At 46.1% G+C, this 25,681-nt stretch overlaps 1 protein-coding gene across 1 annotated transcript in view; it reads left to right on the top strand.

Annotated features, from left to right (window-relative positions):
- The first annotated feature begins 5,907 nt into the window (after nt 1-5,907).
- Nucleotides 5,908-25,681, top strand: part of LOC107119493 (vitamin D3 hydroxylase-associated protein-like) — a 45,745-nt gene continuing 25,971 nt past the window's right edge. The window contains exons 1-5 of the mRNA XM_015421975.1: nt 5,908-6,192; nt 10,546-10,659; nt 20,883-21,023; nt 21,775-21,908; nt 24,139-24,345. Coding sequence (XP_015277461.1) covers nt 5,983-6,192; nt 10,546-10,659; nt 20,883-21,023; nt 21,775-21,908; nt 24,139-24,345 — 806 coding nt within the window. The 5' untranslated portion in view covers nt 5,908-5,982. The remainder of the gene's footprint in view (nt 6,193-10,545; nt 10,660-20,882; nt 21,024-21,774; nt 21,909-24,138; nt 24,346-25,681) is intronic.

The raw sequence follows: 25,681 nt of genomic DNA, 5'->3' as shown, positions 1-25,681 counted from the left end.
AGGCCAGAACACTGAAGGTGGAAGCAGGTTTGTTGATGGAAAATGTTGCCTAATTGATTTCATGACTGATGATGGTAAATGCTATTTTCTCTGCTGCTGTTAGGCCAAAGAGCTAGGAATGCTGATCCATTTCCTGCTGTGAGCAGCTCTGACCATTGAAAATATGCTTGGCCCAGGAAGATTTTTTTTAAAAAAAGATGGCTTGGTGTTTTTTGCAATCCTCTGCAGATCTCTTACACAGAGTGTCAGCTTCCATCTCACATTCCTGGGCTCCTATTTGAACAAATAGAAGAGTTTGCCTTATAGAAGATATAAAACCATTGTTGACTAAAATTGAAGTCCTCCCCATCCCTCCCCATGGATTAGGTAACAATACTGCCCTCCATGCCCTGCAAACCAATGTGTCAGATGGATGAATTTAATGAACAAGTACATCTCCAAATCCCACTCACTGACTGATGGTTCAGCAAATTCCCCAGCTGTATCTCTGAGAATAAACAGAGTGTTTTTCTTGGTGCTGAAAAAAGTTGCAACCAGCTAGTTTTGTTCTGTTATCATTTCTTCTATGCGCTTGATCCTGGTTTTATCATATTTTATGTTTGGCAGAGTTTCTTGGGAAAAGAGGCTAACTGTTCTCTATTAAATAGACAATATAAGAACAAAGCATGAGCAAGGCATGAAGAACACAGAATCTGGATCACAGACATCCTGAAGCCTCAATCTACCCCCATATACATACACTTTGTGATAGTCACATATACAGAGAAAGACCCACTGAAGTTAGTATTAAGAACAAGCAGCCTGTGGGCCAAACATGACAAACAAGATAATTGTGTATAGTCTATCTAGTTATGGCAGAAAGTTTCCTCACGGTCTCACTAGAAAATTTTAAAAAAATGTTATCAAGTGGTAAGAAATACGATCTCCCACAGATACTATCTGTTATATCTGACTTTTATTTAGTTCATTTTGGGGGAACCACAAGGATTTGTAGGGATCATCTGATTGCCCCCTCTCTCACGATTTCTTTTCCCCCTTTCCTGAAAGCCCCCATAGCTTCTTCCCTTTTCCTTCTTGCCATCCACCAACCAATCAACCTTTTATCTGTCCCTCACCTGCAGCTATATTTCTTATTTATTTACCTCATTTATATCCTGCCTTTCTCCATAATGGGACCCAAAGCAATTTACAACATTATCCTGTCCTCCATTTTATCCTCACAACAACCCTGTGAGGTAGCTTCGGCTGAGAATGTGTAATTGGCCCAAGGTCACCCCGTGTAAACTTCGATGGCAGAGAAGAGATTCAAACCTGGGTCTCCCAGAGACTAAGCTGAAACTCTAACCACTGTACCACACTGACTTTTCTAGGGTGGCTGCTGTTGAACCATGGCAAGCAGCTGAGCCTGGGTGAGTTCTGCAAGTCACATTGTATTAAGTTTCACAGTGGTTACTGCTAGCCTGGCCTTGATAAATCCACCCTTTCTCAAAAGCCAAAACAGCCCTGCTCCCTCCCCTTGCCTTTTCCTTACAGAAAAAAAGGCTCAAACATCGATAATACTAACAATGGCACAGTGAGGGCATTTGTTTTTTAAAGTTACAGGTCCTGGGTGAGTCATCCAAGTCATGTGGTATCAAGTTGCCTGGTGGCTGCTGCCAGGCCTGGTTCTGATGTGTCCTCCTTCAAAAGCCTGAACAGCACTGAAAAGGGCCCTGCCTGCTTCTGTGCCTTTTACTGAGAGAAAACAAGGCTTGATGGCTGGTAATACTAATGTGGTTGCCTAGCAATCTTCACAGTGGTCACTGAGAAGGCATTTATTTCTTAAAGCTGTGGGTGCTGCTACTATTATGTCTGGAATGTAAACACCCATATTTATTTATTTATTTATATTTCAGAATTCTCTGCAGACCTGGGGATTTTTTTCACATTTGTAGAAAGATCTGTCTTTACTGTCCATGAATCCATTCTCTGGATTTAGGGATCCACACTTATGGCCACATTAAGAATTACATATATTGATTTAATATGTAATTATATGTGTCTGTACACAATGTATAGGCTAAGAACAGTTGCTCTGCACTTGGGAACCCCCTACTGCTAAATCATACCAATTATTGTGGAGCTGGACTAGGGAGTTAATTTGTGTGGCGAAGTATTCTTCTGACCCTACGGTCACAGTGGTGGCTTATAAAGGGAATGTCCCAGCCCTCACCACTCAGTGCCATTGGTGGGGAGGCAGTAGGTTTAACACCAGGCTTCAGGAAGTGGTAACGAAGCTGCCAGGACTATGCAGACATATAGTAGTTACAGAGTCTGGCTGCAGCAAGCAGTAACTGTGTGACTTCACAATACTGTAGTCATGGCTCCAACAGCTCCATTGCCACCTCCCAACGCCTACCAGTAAGGGTGCCACTTCTCCTTTTTGTGGCACTCCATGGTGGGGGTTAGGATATTCCCTGAAAACCCTCCCCACATGAGCTGCCACTGTTGGAGAATAGTGTCTCAGAACAATGAACCATCTGTGGATGAAAAGTAAACCATCGTAGTCCTTGGTGAATGTCAGACAAGTCATGGCTCCTCTGTCATTATTTCAGCAATGCTGCAATTATTATTATTGTTGTTATTATTATTATTATTATTATTATTATTGTTGTTGTTTAATTGACCTTGCTTGTGCAGGGCTCCTGGCAATGTACAACAAAAAGGCGCAGAGACATAAAACAAGTATACAAAACATTAACATTCCAATCATAACAAAATTAAAATAAGTTAAAAGAAGACCAAGTTAAAAGAAGTCCAAAATGGCATCCCTAAAAATTACATCCTGATTCTGGACTGCCCGGCCATTTTCTGGCCAGGGGAAGAGAAAACACAAGATCAGAATTAGGGGGAGGGAGAAAGGGAGAGTGTGCCAGTCACAACAGAAGACTGTAGCTGTCCTCAACCAAAAGCCTGGCAGAACACCTCTGCCTTACAGGCCTGTGGAATTGCGTAAGATCCTGCAGGGCCCTGTATTAGGCAGAGAGTTCCATCAGGTCAAGGTCAGGACCAAAAAGGCCCTGCCCCTGATTGAGGACAGTATGACATCTTTGGGGCCAGGGATCACCTGCAGGTTATTATCTGCAGAGTGTAAAGCATTCCTGGGGACATATCAGAGGAGATGGTCCTGTAGATATGACAAGAAAGGAGCCAGTGTTAGCCAGCAAGGAGCTTTTTGCTCTCTTTTAAACTGTGAACTGTGCACCAGGATGTAAAAGGACTATGATGCCAGGTAACCAGAGTGAGATGCCAGACACATACACCAGCAGATGCCTGAGATGATGTGCCCATGGTTTCCAAGAGGTTGCCTTGTTCCAGAGATTTTCCTATACACACCACAAGCACTACACAAGCAGCCAGCTTGCCATTGCTGGTTCAACAGTAAAGTCACAATGCCATTAAGTGACTCTGTTTCAGAAGGCTGACATGCCCCCCCCCATGTCTTCGTTGCTGTAAAGTACACACAAAGGAACATCTGTCACAGTCCCTTAACAAAAGGATTGGCTCACCTGTCCACCTGGAGAAACCAGTTCCTGCAGCCTCAAGACAAAGAGCAATCAATGATAAACGATGACTCTATGTGCCATCCAGGTGTCTCTGTTACCAGCTTAATTAGCATTCAATATTGCCCAACCTAGACCCCCTTCCTCCATTGCATACCTGACTTCTTGGAATGGACCACAGAGGGGCTGTCTTAAGGGAGGTGTCCAGCAAGACCTCCCCCCTATGTCACCCCAAGGGAGGGGACCTGCTAAGCCCTCCTCCTAAGGTCACCTTATAAAAGAGGCCATGCAGAAACGCGCTCTCTCTTTCTACCCCCTCAACGACCTCTATACTCTCTGCCTCTTGAACTTGTGGCTACCTTGCCACCTACCTTGCCTCAAGACTCTGGGACTGCAGCCAGAGTCTCCACATGCTTTCTGCTGGTTCAGTTTGCATGCTCCCTTTTCCTAGCATAATTCCCATTTTTCTAGAATTCCCTTATTTTTCCATTTTGAAGACTTCATCTCTTCATGATCAGGTAACGTATCACCAAACCAACGAATCTCCTGCTAATGTGAATGTGCTATCCCAATCTCTCTAAGTTTTCTTGCTCTGTGTAATTGTGTGTGTATTTGTGAATTGTTTGAATGTGCTGAAAATTACAGTAAAAGACATTTATTTTAACTAACTCCAGCCTGTGTGTCTGTTACTGGTACTCTGGAAAGGCGGGACCTCTGTATATAAAGGTGATCGCTTCCTTATGCCAATTTCTACTTATAAATAACTCATATTCCCCAATAATTGATAAGAAATCAGAGCAATTAGGCTAACACCAGTGGCCAAGCCTGGCAAAGGTGGAAGAACACCAACCTGGCAATGTATGTGGCTTGGGCCTCCATAGTTAAGGAGGCATTCAAAATCACGCCCAGACTCTTGATGGACGCTGCTGTCCCATGCTGCTCCCTTTATATCCAGAGTGCATCTAAAATACAGTGGGAAGGATTTCAGTTGGAAAGAGTTAAGCATGTGTTTCATTCTCTTCCAGTGAAATGGATCAGGTATAAAGAAATGGGAGTTTTGCACAGAAGGTTTATTATCTGCTCAAAAGTCTTCATTCACACCAATGGAATTTTGAAATGCACATTCAGAAACTAAAATTTGCAAAAATTATAATATTGATTTGTGCCATGAAACACAGTTTCATAGGAACACATCAAGCATGAAGACTTCGACAATGAAACTTAAATGTGATTCCAATTTGCCCCAGGCAGATGTGGCATACTCAGCATTTGTCTCAAATGTGGAAAGCTGTGGGGGTGAATGTCAGTCCAGCAAGATTTCAAGTCACTATAATTTGCTCCCTAAATTGGGGGCCTGCCAACTGATTTGCAGTTGTTTCCAAAGTCATTCCACCCTGCCATTCTCTTGGGATCATGAGTGTTGAAAAAATAGTCAAAAATGCTTAAATTCAGAGTTTCAATGGATCTTGCTTCACTGAATTAGGAGGCTTTCTTTGTGTTTAAAAACCTTTATTTCTAAGGGTAAAGGGTATACAAGGAAACTACAAATAAACAAACATCTAAGAGCTACATTTCTGCTCTTTACTTCTCAAAGCATAGTCACACACTTCTCAAGCAATGGTGGACAAACACCTTCTTCTTGACCCCTAGAAAGGAAGTGACCTGAAAACAGTAACCAATTATTGTTTGTAAACACACTCAGATTCGTGGGCTTTTTCCACATTGGCTGCCAGGTTTCCTTTCCAGGTCAGTATAGACAATAGCATAGAAAGGTAAACAAGTTAACCCTATAATGGCTAGGCTTACCAAGTGGCGGCGGGGGATCCGCATGTCTTCACAAGATCCCTGCCGCGGGGACGGTGATACGCGTTGCACCGCCGTCGCCAGGATGTGATGCAACGCGTCGCTCTGGCAATGGGGCTGTTTGGAGTCCTGTTGCCAGAGCGACGCATAGCGTCACATCCTGGCGACGGCGGGTGCAACGCGTATCGCTGTCCCCGCGGCAGGGATCCTGTGAAGACATGCGGATCCCCCGCCGCCACTTGGTAAGCCTAATAATGGCTGGACTCTGAGACCTTGCAAGCACATACATTTCCAACAATGAGAAGATACTTTTCACTGAATATAGAAAGGAACAGGTGGGCTCCCGTTTACTGCCAAACTGCTAGCTGTAAAGCATGTTGGCATGCCAGGAAGAATTCACTGATGACAGATAAAAAACACACAGCCTGTGAATCTCTGCAGATACCTCCTTAACTGAACTAGCAAGAAGTTATCCAACTTCTGGACATACCAGCTTCTCTTTGCCAGCTGCCTGGAACTGATATCTCCTGGGTGGGATTACAAATCACCACCCCTTTCCATTATTTGCTCTCTTTGCCTTTGAGCTCTCCGGATCGCAGGGCTTGAGCAGCTCTCTCTGGTTGAGAGTTGCAAGAACATGGCTCTAGAAAAAGTAAAGGGGCTCTTGCCCGAGGTGGAGGTTGATAGGTACTTTGTCTCGGCTGTGCTTTGTGGGTCAGCCACTGCCATCTTGGTGTCAAGATGGGTTAGCCAGAGACGGGTCCAGAAGAAACTTGAAGAGGCCAAGAGAAGACGAGAGCTTGGCTTCCAACGAATGGAGAATGCAGCAAGACAGTTTAAACAGCAGGTATTTTTCCCTCTGTGGGTATATGGAACACGGATTGCATGCCACTTCCAAAAGGCAGACAGGTTCTGTTTTCATTTGTGTGTGTGTTTGGGTGAAATCCATAGTCTCTGCAATGCATCACTATGCACTGACACAGAAATCTGTGACTGTTATAATTCTTTAAAAGTGCTGATATTATGAAATGTGACAACATATTTCAGGTAGCCTTGTTGCAATCATAGCTCCTTCCCTTCCACCAAATCTATTTTATATTTGTAATTCTTTTTCTACCTACAAAGGCACTGCCTTGTAGTAGATGTAGTAGGGCAGTTGGTTCATAGCCCTCCCTGCTTCCTTCAGCTTAGATTCTTTTGAAAAGCTCCTGATATATACACCCTGTCTAACTTTAGGAGTTTGCTGACTGAAGCATGATGTTGTAAGGAAAGAAGGTATGAAGTTGCTCTTTTCCCTCCTCCTCCCTATCGGCTGGCAATGTGAATGCACCTGTCTCTGTCCAGCTGCTGGCTGTTAACACTTCATCATTCAGTACAAGATAGCCAGGCTTAGATTTTTTTTTAACAGTTGCTGGTGCATGATGTCAGTGCAAGGCTAGAGGTCAATATATATCTGGATAAAAAGAGGAACTGTTTTCCTCTTGCCCCTGCCTTCTTGCATAGGACTATGTGTTCTGAACGGGGGGAAAAATCATTCCTTGTTTGGTACTGTTATCTGGCTAACATCTTACATAGTTTCATATAGAATGCTGCTATCAAATTATTTAGGGACCATGATGGCTCAGAGGTTAAGACGCTGAGCTGCAGACCGGAAAGTCTGTAGTTCAGCAGTTTGAGACCCGAGTGCCATGTGATGGAGTGAGCTCCCGTCTCTGACCCCAGCTGCTGCCAACCTAGCAGTTCGAAAGCAGGAAATTGCAAGTAGATAAATAGGTACTGCTTTTGTGGAAAGGAAATGGCGTACCATGTGCCTCAGCGTTTAGTCATGCTGGCCACATGACCATGGTGAAGTCTTTGGACAGTGCTGGCTCTTCGCCTTGAAAACGGAGATGAGCACTTCCCCCTAGAGTCAGATTCGACTGGCTTTCAAGCAAGGGAAACCTTTACCTTTACTTTATCAAATTATTTAACAAATGCACCTTGAAAGGTCTCTTCAGGAGATGACTGGAAAGCCCCTTTTGTCTGGGGAGAGTCTGAGGGTAGTTACAGTGCAATCCTAAACGGATTTAAGTCCACTGAACACACAACCGCTCAGTAGGACTGGATTGGTGTTTAAAGGGGTGTCCTTTCAATAGAATCAGGACTATTAATGGTCTTAGTAACACTGCCTATTATTTCTATTCCTTTCATAGTTAAAACAGTTCATTTCCTTCACCCCTTAATAATATAGATTTACATAGATATAATAATAATAATAATAATAATAATAATAATAAAAATACAGATGCTGAGTTCAGATTAAAATTCTTGTTGCTGTGTGTTCATGGGGCTCTTTTGTACCCTGGTCACTAGTGAGAGGATGTGAACACACATCTTGGAGGCTCTGCTGTCTGTCTTTAGGACTGCAGGTAACATCATTGACAGGAACTCAGATCACATACCAAAAATCTGCTGAATACATGCAACAAAGCCACACAGCTGTCTTTTAATTCTAGTCTTTTAATTTTAGTCTCTGGTCATACCACACATGGTATGCTGGGGAAAAGATCAACAACCTCAGATATGCAGATGATACCACTCTAATGGCAGAAAATGAAGAGGATCTAAAGAGCCTCTTGCTCAGGGTAAAAGAAGAGAGCGCAAAAGTGGGCTTGAAGCTCAACATCAAAAAAACTAAGATCATGGCATCCGGCCCCATCACTCCTTGGCAAATAGAAGGGGAAGTCGTGGAAGTAGTGACAGACTTCACGTTCCTGGGATCCCAGATCACTGCAGACTGTGACAGTAGTCATGAAATTAAAAGACGCCTGCTCCTTGGGAGGAAAGCGATGGCGAACCTAAACAGCATGATAAAAAGTAGAGACATCACCCTGCCAACAAAAGTCCGCATGGTCAAAGCAATGGTATTCCCAGTAGTCATGTATGGCTGTGAGAGTTGGACTATAAGGAAGGCCGAGCGCCGAAGAATAGATTCTTTTGAACTATGGTGCTGGAGGAGACTCTTGAGAGTCCCTTGGACTGCAAGAAGAACAAATCAGTCAATCCTCAAAGAAATCAACCCTGACTGTTCCCTGGAAGGCCAGATAATGAAACTGAAGCTCAAATACTTTGGCCACCAAATGAGAAGGGAGCACTCACTGGAGAAGACCCTGATGTTGGGAAAGATTGAAGGGCAAAGAAGACGGGGACGGCAAAGGATGAGATGGTTAGACAGTGTCATAGATACAACGAACATGAAATTGAGCAAACTTCAGAGGATGGTGGAAGACAGGAAGGCCTGGCGTGATCTGGTCCATGGGGTCGCGAAGAGTCGGACTCGACTGTGCGACTGAACAACAACAACATACCACACAGGGCCTTGCAGTGTGAAGGGTTGTTTTCTCATGCTGAGGTCAGGGTTGTTATGAAAATAACCCACCCCAGGTATCTTTCCTGCCCCCATCCTAGGGTTGCCAGTCTCCCCAGGGTACCTGGAGAACTCCCAGAATTACAACTGGTTTCCAGGTTACAGAGATCAGTTCCCTTAGAGAAAATGGCTGCTTTGGAAGGTGGACTCTATTGGCATTGTACCCTACTAAGGCCCCTCACCAGGCTCCACCCGCAAATCTCCAGGTGTTTCCCAACCCAGAGCTGGCAACCCTACCCGACCCCAGATGTTTCCCGTGCTCCCAGTTTTGCACAATAAATCTTAACCAAGAAGGTAGGGAGGTATCTTTTGGCCATGCTGTGGATCACAGAATTGGGTGAAAGCTCTCATGCCATGATAAATGCTGGGCAAACCTCTGAAGGGGATTTTCAGTTACTAACAACAGGAAATTCATCACCTTAATATGCCTCACAGTAATTGATATTCCATTCTAATTTTACAGATAGAAAACTCAGCTGAGCTATAGTGACCTTCTGTCAGACTCCCATCACATCAACGAAGTATACACTTGTAGAAAAGGTTTTACTTTATTTTTTGAAGCGATAGGTGCATAACAGGATCACTGTTCAGAATGAGTCAATAGCATGGGACTCAATAGATTATAGGAAATTCAAAAAGCTGAGGCCCAATTGCAGGAGTTCCCGCGCGCGCCATTGAGCATGGGAAGCAACGCTCTTGGGTAACCATAACATATTTGTTTCTCATGGATAGTACCATGAGATCACCCAACCTCCTACCCGCCAGCAATCACCTGTAGCCTTGAGAGATACGGACGTTCCTGCAAGTAGGCAATTAAGCGGAACAACAAGCATACACAGGAAAGTGAAAGCAGACAAGCGCATATCTTGAGAACAGAGAAGCGACTACATAGGGAATATACAATGGCATACAGAACACATAAGAAAACACATTGGCAGCTTGCTGACACCTTCCCAGGTCCACCCAGTGTATCTGTAGCTGGCAAGGATGTGAATGCCAGGTCAAATTCCAGTGGGACCACACTGGGGTGGTCTGTTCTCCTGAAGCCAAGGTTTTCCTTACACGGAGTACCTTTTTTCCTTTGTCTGTTGGATTTCTCTAATATGAGTCCAGGCTATTGATTAGTATTATCTTTCTTGCCTTGTGGAAATGTCAAAATCCATCCCTTTACATTCAAGCAGGAACTGTTGGATTTTAGTTTTCAGATGTCCTTCTGTGACTGGAAAATTCATTCATGAGTGGATGGGTACCTTTTAGAACCAACCTATGTTTTTAACCCCCCAAAGGGAAGTTTTTGATAGAAAACAGAGATCATTATCACTTTGTTACTTTTCACAGTTAATATATCTTTGCATATTATTTGTTCTAGTATTACATTCACCACAGATGAATGGAAGATTAGTGTGTCAGGGCTGAGTTTGATTCAGGATATTTCACTCACCTGAAATTAGGACATAATTCGTTTTAATCAACAAGCCAAGCCTTTGATAGAAGTATTCTGTAACCATGTGACAAAACACCAAACAGAGTGGAAACCAATTTGCTGCCAAAATCTGGAGTCATCACCTTGCTCTTGTTCAACAGATAGCTGTCATCTTTCTACCAATTGGCCATGGGGTTATTGAACATCCATGTGACATTGGCACTGCTGTCATGTCACTGTTGCCTTGAAATGACTGGCAAATAGTAGCCATTCTTTGAATATGTGAATGCATATTTTGGTTGTACTGTAACATATCAATGTGGTTTTGCATGTACCCCGAAGTGTGAAACCATATTTGCTCCTTGCTTCAGAATCCAGGAATAAAAGCTGCTCCAATTCTATCTCTTCCTCTTGTGGAACTGGCTGCAAAGTTAAGAGATGGTACCTTGTCTCCAGAAAGTGTCCTGTACACCTACATTGAAAAGGTAAGACTGACCTTGATAAAATGTCAGTATGAAAGCCAGCACTTCTCCCTGTGAACCTCAAAGTACTTTACATAATACAGATCAGAATCTACCTAGCAATCTGCCTGTCACTGTTTGAATTACTAACCATCCTAACAAAAAAAATGCTCCATGAAAAGCCCAATTCTGCTACCTGTACAAATACTATGAGTTTACAAAAATTATGCAAATAAAATTTTTGCCATAAGAAGGTATGGAGGACACTGAAGGGATGTCTCCAGATGACTTGAAGTACTGATAGCTCACACTTGCTGCTAAGAGTTATCTAGATATAGCCCACACAGTCTCAAGTCTATTATCATAGCAGTAACGGCTAAAACCTTAACCAAATTAAATACACCCCCACACACAATGCCAATTCTGCTGACTTTTTAACCCAACACAGATTCATCACTTACATGGCAAAGTGATGTAACACACATCAAAACCCACATTCCATACAGCTTTTTCAATTAGCAAAGTTTTTCTAGCCATCCCTTTGGTACAAAAGCAGAAAAGTTAATCTACTAGCATCCACACAGGCAGAGGTCATTTCGGGGGGGGGATCACGGGGGAACGCAGTTCCCCCGGGTGAGGTGCAGGGGGGTGGGGCACATGACGAAGCCCCGCCCCTGCTTCCGGCCGCCCCGCTTCCAGCCCTCATTCAGCCAGGAGGAGGCAGGAGAAGAGGGAGGGTAAGTTGCTTCCTCCCCGCCTCTCCCCACCCCGCCTGCCTGGGGCCAGGGAGGGCCTTGGCGGGGCTTCCTCGCACTCCCGCTGGCCTTGCAGGTCCACCGCCGGGCCCCTGATGTCAGGGGGTGTGGCATATGCTAATGAGTTATGCTAATGCTAGCTCTTTTTCTACGAAATGACCTCTGCATACAGCAGGTGCCTTTGAATAATCCTGGAGGAAGTATTGAATAAACCTGCACTAAACAAATAAACCCAAATATTACTGACTGTCTGGTTTTCATTTGGCCATTCCTTCAAAGAATTCAAGGTTCCTTTCCTCTGCTTTCTCCTCACAAGAGCCCTTTGAGGTAGTTTTGGCTGAATGACTAGGGTCTGTGGCCACCCTGTGAATTTCAAATATTACACATGAATTCAGTACTAGGTAGCAATGTGTAGGCATAGTGAGATGCTGTACCTATTAAATGGGTGTCTTGGGAGGATATGCTGAGCTACTAGGCTAATAATGCTTAAAAGTTTAATGGAAGTCTATCCCCCCCCCCCCCCCCCACACACATATAAAGCATGAAATGGACTCAGTCCTTTTATACACTGTTTGTTCCTTAGAGTTATTTTTGGGGATGATAGATTTATTATGACTCCTAACAGCTGCTACAAGGGATTTCCTTTTTCGGAGCTGCTTGGCTTGAGACTTGTGGGAAGGGGTGTGAGGCCTTTGCCAAGTGAATGCAGTGGCTACTTGACAGTTGGCAATGCAGGCTGAAGTGCACAAAATTACATGTATCTTTGTCTACACTTGGGGATAAACAGCAGATCTCTGTGTGGGTCAGAATGGCCTGTGCAAAGGGTAAAGCAGTAGATTCAAAGTTTTCACTAAAGGGACCCTCTGCTGCAGCAGTTTTATTTTTGTTTGGAGGCCATATTTAATGGAAGTCATTCTTTATCTTCTCCTTGTGCCATAAGGCTATCAAAATTATTGTGATCACATATTGTATTTTGGAAGACCAGACAAAATCTGAGACTCCTCTGTTCTTAACAAGGAATAATTTATTTACCAAAAAAAAAAAAAATCTGAAAGATCCTAGGTAGATGGATGTAATCTAGAGTAAAACATTCTGGGCCTACCTCATCCTATGTTCTTTAGCAGGAAAAATGACATCTTGGTGCTCCTGAAAGTAGGGGCTCTTTTGCTGAATCAGTGTTTAACTGCTTGACAAATGCAGTAAAACACAGCACTGCTGCTGCTTTTGAACTATTGTTTTGACAGTGGAGTCCTGAAAGTAACCATAATGTTTACATTCACATACTGCAGCATGTTCAGATCACTTCACAGCGTTCTTTATAACAGCCATGTAGGGGTAGGCCAGTATTATTATTCTCATACTACAGAAGAGGGCCGAGAGGGCATGGCTTGCTTCAAGTAACCTGGTGAGTTTGTGGCTGAGATGAGATTTGGATCACCAGCAATCCTAAACAGAGTTCCATCTTTCTAAGACTTCTGATCTCAATAGACTTAAATGCATGTAACCCTGTTTCGAATTGCACAGTAATTCTCTTAACCTTTCAGAGACATCAGCTTCCTAATATACTCTTTAGCAAGAGACCCAGCTCAGCTTTCTGTTGTGAGTTGCCAGATGTTTTCTCTCCTTCAGTGCCAGAGGCTAAATGCAACTTCACACGTATTTATTTCTCTGTGCATGTTGTGGTTAGTTAGATAACTTGATTGGGAAAAAGATATATCAGCAAACTCGTCCTCAAAACTATGGCTGATATAACTTGGTAACTACAAGTTAGGAAATTCTTGGAGATTCTTGGAGATTTTGGGGACAGAGTTTGGGGAGGGCTGCGCTTGGAGAAGGGGAAGATCGGAGCCGGGTATAATGTAGGGTTACCAACTTCCAGGTGGAGCCTGGAGACCTCCCACTATTACAACTGATCTCCAGACAACAGAGATCAATTGCCCTGAAATAGCTGCTTTGGAGGGTGGACTTTATTGCATTGTACCTGCAGAAGTCCCTCCCTAAATCCTGCCATCCTTGGCTCCACCCCCAAAATCTCCAGGTATTTCCCAAGCCAGAGCTTGCAACCCTGGTATAATGCCATAGTTTCCACCCTGTAAAGCAGCCATTTCCTCCAGGAAAACTGATCTCTGTGTCATCTGGAGATAAGCTGTAATTCTGGGAGATCTTCAGGCACCACCTGGAGGCTGGCAACCCTATTCTTCCATGGGAGTGTTCCCTGTTCCGGCCCTTGACATTGTATATCCTGCCTCAAAGTAGGGCTGCCAAGTGGGAGCGGGGGGCGGGTAACCCCCCGCTTTGGAGGCCCGATTTCCGCCCCCCGAAGCGCAGCGTGGCTGCATCACAGGAAGTGACGCAACCACGTAGATCACGTTGGGGGCGAGGCCCCAATCGTCGGAGGGAAAACTCTATGGTTAACGATTGGGGCCACGCCCCCAACATGCTCTACCTCATGCGTCACTTCCTGTGACGTTCTGGCGGCGCGTGTGCGCTTTGTGCACGTGCGCGCACGTCTACTGGCAGCTCCTGGACACCGGCGACGCTCCCCCGGCGGTGAGTCCGAGCGACTTGGAAACCCTACCCTAAAGGGGAATGGAGACAACTGTCTGCACTGTGGTGGAGCTGCTGTCTGTGTTCTGAGCAGCCTGATCATGAGGATTCTGCCCAGCCTGATGCCTGGAGGCAGGAAGCCTTGTAATCAGCTGGCACTAGAGAGTTGTAAGTAGGGTTACCAGCCTCCAGGTGAGGCCTGGAGATCTCCCAGAATTACAACTGATCTCCAGACAACAGTTCCCTGGAGAAAATGGCTGCTTTGGAGGGTGGACTGTACAGCATTATACTGCACCGAGATTCCTCCCCTCCCCAAAGCCAGCCCACTGCAGGCTTTGCCTCCGGATCCCCAGGAATTTCCTGTCCTGGAGCTGGGTATCCTAACTGAATCCAGAATTGTAGAGCAGACTGGGAATGTTCAGCAATGACCTGAAAAATATCTACAAGGCCAGTGTAATGTATCGAGCTTGAGATTGTAAAAGACAGAAACTCCGTCACAGTTTGTGCTTCCCCAGCCCAATTTGAGAAAGCACTCGGCAGTCTTGTAGAGTGGAATCCAGACTAAAATAAAACTTTATTAATAAAGGAGGGAAGCATGGGCTCAACAAGATTTTGAATCCCACAGCTCTCCCTAGGGTTACAATGGGAGACATAAGATTTTATACCCCCTATGACACTTAGAAATAAAACATAATTATTGGTTCCATCAAAGTTTGTCACATATCCGTCACACCATTCTGATTGGGTCCAAACCCATGGGTTGGATTTTCTCAGGCAAAAATATACCTCCTTCAGTTGAACAATAGACTTTCTTCTTCCCAGGCTGCGAAATTCCAAAAAGTATCAAATGTAGCAGATATGAGTACATCATGCAGTGTTCTTCATCTAACGCAAGCAAACTGACATCAAGAACATGCGCAGTTACGAATGACCATTATAAGCAAGGCCATAAACCGTCCGTTACTGCCTGTCAGCATTTAGTGTTTTACCCGGAATGCCTTGAAGCAATGAACCAAAGTGAATATCTGAATATATGTTCAGGATTGATTTTAGTTACTGTGATTAGAATCATCAAAGGCACTTAACATATGCACCATGGAAGTGTTAAGTGCACCTACCAAGTTAAGCTGACTGTTAGTCAGTGGCAGAGTACAAAGTGTTTCATAAGCGGTGTGTACAACAAGATCCATAACAAAAGCAGGCTAGGATCCTAGGAGCAAACCAGTAGGAACCCTGGGATCCTAAAGTAGCCCAATAGGGCTACCTGGAAAAGTAACCTGGTGTAAATAGCCTATCACGGGGAGTGGGGTGTGTTTTGGGTGTGACTTTCCTTGGGCATAAAACCTGGCTTCGGCCAGGGGTCTTTGTCTTTGTTCTCACTGCTGAATCACTTAATAAGCTATGAGCTGATTACTCAATGTGTCTGAACCCAGTACATTGCACTGGTGACGAAGGTGGGATCCAGATGAGCGAGCCAGCTCCAACTAGCAATGCACCACACACCAAGTCACAGGACCCCATGCACTCTGGAGATTATGGCTGCTGCTCCTGGATCTTTTGATGCATTTGACACCACCAAAGAGGACTGGGAGTCCTACACGGGCCGGTTCAACTTCTTCCTAGAATCCTCCGGCATCCGGATGGCTGAGATGAAGCATTCCACATTCTTCCGTGTAAGTGGCAGTTCGACATACGAGATCGCCTGCTCGCTCCACACCCCGGCGGAGCTCAAGGACACAGACTACTAGGTGATCATTGACTGACTCAAAGAACATTTCTCCCCGAAGCCCTTGGTCATCATGGCCTGCCATGCGTTTCACTCATGGAACCAGACCGCCACCGAATTTATATCAGAGTTCGTCACGGCGCTACACCACATCACCCGGCACTGCAAGTTCCCTACCCTCAAGGATTCCTTACGGGACTGGCTGGTCTGCAGTCTCCAGGATGAGAGGATCCAATGAAAGATCCTCGGAAAAGGGGGCCCCAACCTCAAGGAGTCCCTGGAGATGGCCCTAGCCACAGAAGCCGCCGAGCAGTTCACCACAGTGGTCTGTGGTGGTAAAGGCCCCCGGTTGGTTTACTGGCCGCCATCTTGGCAAGGGCTTACCAAGGCCAACCACCACGTTGCCAACTCTGGGGATGAGGAAGAAGAGGTCCTACAAATCCCTCGCCACACACGCCAATACTCACCGACAGCACCACAACGATCGTCAACATCGTACTGTGCCGGTGACCCAACCACCTCTCCTATGTGCGCCAACTGCAGGGATCAACATGAGCAGAAGTCCTGACGGTTCAAAGCTGCGGGAAGGTTGGCCACATCGCCCGAGCATGTCGGGCCAAGGGAAACTGGAGGCATCCTGCAGCAACCACCAACCCTATGAACTCCACCGAACTCAACACCATGTTTGTTCAGCAGCACCAGGTACTGCACCTACCCCAGGGTTCTCCCAACAAAATTAACATGATTGTTTTAATATGCCCCTGCTCAATGGAGCTAAATACCAGGTCTTCCCTTTCAATCATTTCAGAGGACACGTTCAAAAGACTATGCCCAAATGGGGGCCCCTCTCTGCAGCCAGTTGGGTTTACTCTACGGGACTTTTCAAAGAATGAAGTACCCATATTGGGGGAGGGAAAGCTCAGGGTGCAGTACCACAACTTCAAGGGTCTGCTGGATTTGCTCGTGGTTAATGGGAAGTGCACGAGCCTCATCAGACTGGCATGGTTTGAGCCACTGGGAATCGGGGTGACCGGGGTTAACCACATGAAGCAAAAAGACTTTCAGGGTGTGTGTGATGAGTTCCCTGCAGTTTTCGACGGGATGCTTGGATGTTACACCGGGCCACCGGTCACCCTACACCAGACATACGGCCCATACGGCTGAAGGCCAGGCGGGTCCCCTTCACCCTCAAGTCAAAAATAAATGCAGAGTTGGAGAAGCTAGTGTCCCAAGGAGTCCTAGAACCCATGCTATATGCCCTATGGGAGACCCCCATTGTGACCCTGGTGGGATTATAAATCCTGGCGGATTATAAATGCACAGTTAACAAGGCTCTGCAGGAACACGCATACCCAGTTCCGGTGGTCAGCCACATCCTGGCTTCCTTAGTGGGTGCCAAGGTTTTTGGAAAGCTGGATTTGGCCCAAGCATACCAACAGCTCCCCGTAGATGATGTGACGGCAGAGGTGCAAATGATTGTGATGCCCAGGGGTACGTTCCGGGTGCAGCGACTACAGTTCGGGGTCAGCGTGGCCCCAGGAATTTTCCAAAACCTAAAGGACTCTCTCCTCAAAGGAATTCCCGGGGTTCAGCCCTTCTTCGATGATGTTTTGATCGCCACACTCATGGAAGAGGACTTTGCCACTTTTCTGTGCACCGTCTTACAGAGGTTCCAAGCTGCCGGCCTGAAGGTAAAGAGGGAGAAATGCCTCCTGGGGGTTCTGTGTGTGGAGTTCCTGGGCTTCTCCATCAATGCACAGGACATCCATCCTGCCCCTAACATGGTCCAAGCCATTGTTAACAGCCCCGCCCCTACATCCAAGCCGGAACTCCAGGCCTTCTTGGGCTTACAAAGCAGCAGTCGTGGAGCCCCTGCACTGGCTCTTTGACAAACGAGCTCCCTGGGTCTGGGGTCAGAAGCAAGCTGCTGCGTTCCAGGCGGTCAAAGAGATTCTTGCTTCAAATTCTGTTCTGGCCCACTTTGATGAATTGTTGCTGGTCGTCCTCACTTGCAATGCTTCCCCCTATGGGGCTGGGGTGGTCCTCAGCCACCAGTTTTCTGATGGCAGAGAGGTCCCAGTGGCCTACTACTCCTGCACCTTGTCCCCGGCCGAGCGGAATTACGCCCAGATAGATAAAGAGGTCTTGGCGAGCGTGACGGGTGTAAAGAAGTTCCACAATTACCTCTACGGGCAGGCTTTCACCATAGTGACCGACCACAAACTGCTGCTAGGCATGCTGGCCGCGGATCGTCAGACGCCGCAAATGCTGTCGCCTCGGGTATTGTGCTGGTCGATCTTCCTCTCCAGCTACACCTACACCTGCTGGCCCACCCTCAGAATTTGCAGCATTCTCCTCCTGCAGGGAGGAACTCTTTGCACACAAGGAGTGCCTGTTGTGGGGAAGCCGGGTAGTAGTTCCAGGCCCGCTGCATCAGCAAGTACTCGTGGCACTGAATGAGATGCACCCCGGGATCGTTCGCATGAAGGCGCTAGCCCGCAGTTACATTTGGTGGCCCAGCATGGACGTGGAGATTGAGGACTGTGTTAAATGTTGCCGGGCCTGCCAAGAAACCCGACTGGAGCCTCCTAGGACCCCTGTGCAACACTGGGAATCCACCAACAAACCCTGGTCCCGCCTACATCTAGATTTTTCAGGACCCTTCCAAGTCCAGCTTTTCTTCACTTTGGTGGATTCCTACACCAAATGGTTAGAGGTAGTGCCAGTCACTTCCACCTCTTCCAAGACAGCAATTTGGGCACTCCACCAAATCCTAAGCACCCACGGCCTCCCAGACACCATCGTCACGGACAATGAGACAGCCTTCACCTCCAGTGAGTTTCAAGAATTCCTTGACCGCTACTTAATCAGGCATATTTGTTCAGCCCCCTTCCATCCGGCCACTACCTTCGGTGGATCATCCATGGAGACTGGGATCACCAGCTGGCAGTCCTCCTATTTGGCCATCATACAACTCCTAGCACCGCGACCAGATGTAGCCCCGCAGAGCTCCTTATGGGTCGCCACCTAACCACCCACCTGGACTGGATGCACCCGAACCAAGCCCTGGAGGAATGTCCACAGGTAGTAAGCCAAGAAGCGCCCTGCGGTTTCTTCCCTGACGACCCCATCTACATGTGGAATTTCTCCAGTGGGCCTGCTTGGATTCCAGCCAGGGTGGTCAGAGCCACTGGGCCCGTGTCCTATGAGGTAACAACAGAAGATGGGTGCAACCTGAAAAGGCACATCGACCAACTCTGCCGCTGGACTCTGCCAGCAGAGCCAGACTGTTGGCAGTCGATCATGGATGAGTCAGATGAGGAACTACCAGAACCTCCATCGCACGAGGCTGGGATCAGGAGATGCACCGGGACAGCCCACAACCAACCATGCAGAGACTTTGCAGACTCTAGAGGAAACTGAAACCAGTGTGGAGCCCGGGATGCCACAGCCAGCTCTGCAATGCTCCACTAGGAAACAGCACGCACCAACATATTTAAGGGACTTTGTGTGCTGAGTATATTTGGACTTAGGGGGAGGGGTGTAATGTATTGAGCTTGAGATCCATAACAAAAGCAGGCTAGGATCCTAGGAGCGATGAGGGGAAGGAGAAGAGATGGCATTCATGTGGCAGGGGGATGCCTGGTGTGGAAGGTAGGTCAGCAACTCAACTGTAAGTCTGCAAACACATTGCACTCTGCTGTCTTTGGAATATTATCTCATGGAGGCAGTCACGCCCATCCTGATCACAGATGGTTAACTGAGTGTCTCTTTGCGTGCTCTGTGGAGTGCCTACTATCTGCCATGCCTGTCATGTGACAAGAATTTTTCAAAATGTTACAAGTGCATTCTTCTAATTGTCTTTGGAGATACTGTACAATATGGACCATTGCCTCTCCATACAGTGCTTTTATTGAATTTTCCCTTGCTGCAAAGCTCCCCTTGGGCTACCAGTAGGGGATAGGGGGAGGAGCGTCACACTCTACATCCGGGTGTGTGTGTGGGGGTCAGAGTCCAGGGTGCTTGTGCCTTCCAGTCTCCTCCTTGCTTTAACACACCACATGCATATCTCAGCACGGGGGGGGTGGGGGAGAAGGGTCTGCAGCACCCATGGCCCTCTCTCCCCAGCCTTCTGACTGCTTAGGTGTGGCTGGGCCTGTCCTCCCAGGCTGCCTTGGGGTTGTGCCCAATAAAGACCCGCCTGGAGGCAGGGCCACCGCAGGTTCTGTCAATGCTCTCTGGGGGGGGATTTCTGGCTCATTTGCAGTTTCTGAGCCAATGGGTCTCCCTCAGTGCTTTCCTCTCTCATCAGCCCTGCTGCATCTGAGGCTGCAAAATAACCTCCTGCTGGCAGGTAGGGATGCCAGCCTCCAGATGGGGTCTGGAGATCTCCTGGAATTGCAATTGATTTCCAAACGATAGAGATCAGTTCCCCTGGAGAAAAGTGTGGCTTTGGAGGGTAGAAACTATATGGCATTATACCTTGCTGAGGTTCCCCCACCCCACCCCACCCCACCTCTCCCCAGTCTCCACGCCCCAAATCCCCAGGAATTTCCTAACCTGGAGCAAGCAATCCTACATGGTGGGTGCTGCTCCCGGGAAGTTATTATCTTCTAACCCTACCTGACTCCAGGCTCCTCCTGTGGCCCCTATCCCTGGCTTACTCCAGCCCCCTTGGCCTGTGATGGCTGTGCCACCCAGGCCAGCTGTCCCTCCATGTGCTGGTGAGGCCTCCTCGCTGTCCCCCCCCCCCGGCCGCTCTTGGCAGGTGAGTCTACCTGGACTGTAACAGCCTCCAACACTGCTCCGCCAGGCCATATGGTTGTGGGGAGCGGTTTTCCTGCCCTGCCACCATTGCAGCAGTCGCTACCTGACCTGGTCCTGGTGCTAATGGTGAGTGGGGGCTTCTCAAGCACTGATGTTGCTGCTTCCTCCTGGCCAGCCCCCAGAGCTGCAGGTAGCTGTGTGGAGGGCTCTGCTAGCCCCGGACAAGGAGTCAGAGTCTACCTTTAGTTATATTCAGATCTGGAATCTTTTAGCTATAGCAATACAGTATGTATTAAGATGTACCACAAATATACCACTGTCTGTACAGTGTGGGAAAGAGACTTCCTGTGTCTACCCTTCAACAGAAAACAAGCCTGTTGCTAGGACCCTGAGTTGTTATTCCACTAACTCAGCCCCCCTTCTCTCTCTTTTTCTCTCTTCCCCACACAAAGGCACTAGAGGTAACTCAGCAAATCAACTGTGTGACGGATTTCCTTCCAGAGTGTGAGGAACAGCTTCGGGAAGTGAAAAAGCAGGAGAAAGGATTGCTTTATGGAGTCCCTGTCAGTATCAAGGAAAACATTGCCTGCAAGGTACTGAGGCTATTAGTCCAGAATAGCTGGGGAGAGGAGATGATTAAAAGTTGAATGAGCCTGTGTACTTCAAGCGAAGACTAGTAGGCATTTTAATGTTGACATTCATTCATATCAAATGATTAGCTCAGCCCTGTGGATAAGTTCTGGAGGACAATCTCTCAGCCCTTCTTTATTCACATATGATGACACTGCTCCCTCCTCGATCATTATCGCTCCTTGTTCCCCTTGTTATCTGTCACTATGCCTCCTGAGGATCCCAACCTTTGTGCTGCCTTCTGTTAGTAATTCTGCAACTGTCTTTATAGAATATACTGTACCTCTAGTGAAGCTGTGCCACATGAAATGAAGGTCAGTTAGAGGCAAGAGAAGACAGAGAGAACACCAGGACAGAGCAGTTTGCTCTGTGTACATTAGCAAAGACTGAGGAATTTCAGGTTATAGCAAACTTTTGTATCCACACATTTTCCCATGATATTGAGTGCTAGTGGGGATATTTGGAGGTGTACAGTCCAAATAGCTATACAAACGCTATTTCTTCCATGGCTTAAAATAACTTCCCATAATTATATTTCTGAAGTCACCCTTAAAGGAGACAACATTTCATGGTATTACTGAATAATCTGAGGGCTTGCTATTGTGCTGCTTCAAAACAAAATTCTTCCCTCAATCTCCATTCTAATGCCTTGGGTCTCTTTGTGGGAAGCTGGCAACAGATGACAGGTGCCTCACCATTTCTCTTCCTTTTAAGGGCCACCCCAACACCATGGGCTTGGTGAAATATCTGGACCGTCCTGAGCCTGAGGACTCTGTAATAGTCAAGGTTTTAAAGAAACAAGGGGCAATTCCATTTGTAAGGACCAACACTTCACAAGGCATATTGAAGTAGGTGTTTTTTCCTCTCCTTTACAGAATTTCTTTTGAGTAATTTTTATAAACACATGGACAAAAGCATCCGTCTTAGCAGGTTTTTCGTTTATTGTGCATTTGGTCTTGCTCCTGTGCCTGATAACTTGAAATTTAGGATGTGGAATTTTCCCTATCATTCTATCTCTGTGCCAGGAAAAAAGATCAGAGCTGTAATCCATTAGGCAAGTCAAGCTCTGCAGGGCCAGTTTACTTTGCCAGGAAAGGAGAGATGAGTGGAGTCTTATTTATTTACACATTGCTGGTTGTCAAAGTAGAAAAGAAATGAGTGGGAAGCAGTTTGCAGCCTAGTGCATGCCTTACTGGCCCACGACAGAACTGGTTCAGACCCCAGCCCAGCAATCCGAAAGCACACAAGGTTGCTTCTGAGCTGCTCTTCCTGGCATTTAGTGTCACCTGCACAAAACCCCTCCTTTTTACCCAACACCCAATTCTCTCTCTCTCTCAGTTTCCTGCTGTTAAACTGTGTCTATTCCGTATGGCCGCACAATCAAACAAGGCTGCAAAGACACAAAAGGCCACTATATCATCTTAAATGGATGTCTCTTACCATCTCAGCCTACAGCGGTGATGTTTTTGTGAGGTTCTCTGCTGATAAAATCTCTCTGTTCCATAGCTGTGTGGAGGCGAATTGAAAGAAGGATCTGATGCCTGAAGTGTCAGAAGCACCTGTTCACCTCTTTTCCATGGATAGGTTCAGGCTGATTTTGCTTTATGGATGCTGGCAGGTTCCTTGGAAATATTCGAGCCACTACTTGCATTTTTGATCCGTATGCATTCTGGCTTTTAAAATCATGCCAGGAAAAGGAATTGGATCCTTTACTTGCAATCATTAATGCCTCATCGAGTGAGGTTATTTTCCCTAGGACTCTGAAGGAAGTTACCAGACCTGTGCTTTGGCTGAGGATGAGGTAGCCACTTACAGGCCAATCTCCAGTTTTCTGTTTCTGAGGCATGTGTTTGCAGAACACCCCCAAGGTTCCTGGATGACACATCTGCCTTAACCCATTACAATCTGGCTTCAGGCCTGGATTTGGAACTAAGACAAATTTAATCAAACTGATAGACAATCTTATCTAAAGCTAAATGGGACAATCATCACTGCTGATATTCTTAGATCTCTGTCTTAGATCTGTGTCTTGGACACAGATGACTACTCCATTTTTGTCCACCATTTGAAATAGGGGGCTGGTACTGAATGTTTAGAGCAGGTTCAGAATTTGAAGGAGTGTTCATGGACCCAGACTTGCTGTTTGAAAAGCATATTCATTTGGTGGTCAAGAGTGCCTTCTATCAACTGCATTTGGTTCACCAACTCTCTCTTTTCTTAGACTCAGCCAATCTGGCTTTTGTAACCCCACAGTTGGACTACTATAACATGTGGTTAATGGGGTTTGCCCTATAGGCATTTTCTCAGTGTGGAGTTAATGTTTTATTGCATTATGAATAGCTTTAATTTCAAACTGTAAATCACCTTAAAGGCCAGGAGGGAAAGGCAGGGTATAAAAGCTCCTGCAGAGTGCAGGGGGTTGGACTAGATGACCTGCAAGGTCCCTTCCAACTCTCATGATTCTATGAAAAGAATGAATAATGAATAGCTAGTAGTATAATGGCAGAAAGTAGTATATTACTAGTGTGGTATAGTAATAGGCGAGTCTACATTCAAATTCTCACTCTTCCGTGAAGTTTACTGGATGATTTTTGCCAGTCTGAATTGTGATTGTGTTTTAATGTTTATTATAGTTTTAAATTGTTTCATTTTTAACTGTATTTATTGTACTGTTTTATGATGTTACCTGCCCTGAGCCCGCTTGCAGGATGGACGTGCTGTAATACAAATACAAATAATAAATAATAATATATCTCAGCCTTAGCTACCTCACAGTGTTGTTATAAGGATGAAATGGGGAAGGGACAGCCACATATGCTGCCCTGAGCTGTCCTAGAGCAAGGACGGGATAAAAATAGGGTAATAATAATAAAGTCTATTCATCCAATTACTACAGCATTTTGTTATTGTGTTGGTTTAAAATCGCTAAGGGTTGCTGACATTAAGCTCCTGACTAATGTTGTTGCGTCATGGTGAGTGTGAACCGGATGCCTGATCCTGGTGTATACTATGCTGGGAAGAGTGTAGTGCCATGAATCATAGAGCCTTAATTTACAAGCACTTTTCCATCCTACTCAGCATTGACTGTGGCAACACACTCTTTGGACAAACCTTGAATCCTTTCAACCATAAGAAAACCTCTGGAGGCTCCAGTGGCGGAGAAGCAGCTTTGGTTGGAGGAGGAGGGTCTGTTATCGGGATTGGGACTGATGTGGCTGCAAGTATTCGAGTGCCTTGTGGCTTCTGTGGGATCTGCGGGTTCAAACCAACTGGCTATAGACTGAGGTAGGTTTAATAGATATAGAATCCTTGGGATTAGAAGCAATGGCTGGGGTCCAAAGGTTTGTTCCACCAGTGTAATCACACTTATGCTCCTGGAGCAACACTTCCGTTAGTGGAAGAGGGGGCAATTTTTGTTGATTCTCCCTTCCACTTTACCTCCATTTTCCGGGAGAGCTCAATGGGCTGATGCAGAAGGGATTTCACAAGGGTCGGTATTGGGGCTTGTTCTATTTATTTATTCATAAATGATCTGGAAATAGGGTTGAGTAGTATAGTAGCCAAATCTGCAGATGACACACAGTAATTCAGGATGGGGAAAACCAAGGATCACTGTGAAGAGCTCCAGGAGCACCTCCATAAATTGGGCAACAATATGGCGAATGAAGTTCAATGATGGTAAGTGTAAGGTGATGCACATTAGGACAAAAAATTCCCAATTTCAAGTGTAGGCTAATGGGGCCTGAACTTGCTGAGACTGAGAGGGGCAAAGATCTTGGGGTTGTAGTAGACAGCAGTATGAGCTCAGTATGCTGGAGTGGTGAAAAAGGCAAATTCTGTGTTAGGGATTATAAGAAAAGGGACTGAAAATAAAATGACAGATATTATAATACTCCAATTGAGATCAATGCTGCAGCCACATTTGGAATACTGTGTAGAGTTCTGGTCACCATATCTCAAAAAGGACATTGCAGAGCTGGAAAAACAGAAGAGGGCAACCAAGATGATTAGGGGGTTGGAACACCTTCCCTATATGAGGAAAGGCCGAAGAATCTGGGACTTTAGAAAAGAGATGACTGGGGGTCGGTGGGATATGATAGAGATTTATAAAATTACACATGAGGTAGAGAGAGTTGACAAAGAGACCTTTTTCTCCCTCTCCCCAAATACTAGAACTTGAGGGCATCCAAAGAAGTTGATGGGCAGTAGATTCAGAATGGAAAAAAGGAAATATTTCTTTATACAGAAAGAGTGATTAAAATGTGAAAGTTGCTGCCAGAGGATGTAGTGATGGCCACAGGCACAGACAGCTTTACAAAGGGATTAGACAGATTCGTGCTGCTAGTCCATCTGTGGCTACTAGCCATGGTGAATAAAGGGAACCTTCACATACAGTGGCAGTCAGCCTCTGTATCTCAGTGCCAGGAGGCAACATCGGGGGAATGTCTCAGCCTCTAGGCTCTGTTGTTGGTCCTCCAAAGGAACTGGTTGGCCACTGTGTGAGACAGGATGCTGGAACAGATGGATCACGGGTCTAATTCAGCAGGGCTTTTCATAAGGGGGTAGCAGAAAAGACCTATTGCATGAATTTTGCTCTGCTTGCAGTAATTTGGATCCAATC

The sequence above is a fragment of the Gekko japonicus genome, unplaced genomic scaffold (assembly GCF_001447785.1).
Source record: "Gekko japonicus isolate JY-2015 unplaced genomic scaffold, Gekko_japonicus_V1.1 scaffold75, whole genome shotgun sequence".
NCBI lineage: Eukaryota > Metazoa > Chordata > Lepidosauria > Squamata > Gekkonidae > Gekko > Gekko japonicus.
The sequence above is the reverse complement of the archived record's forward strand: the minus strand, read 5'-3'. Positions and strand labels throughout refer to the sequence as shown.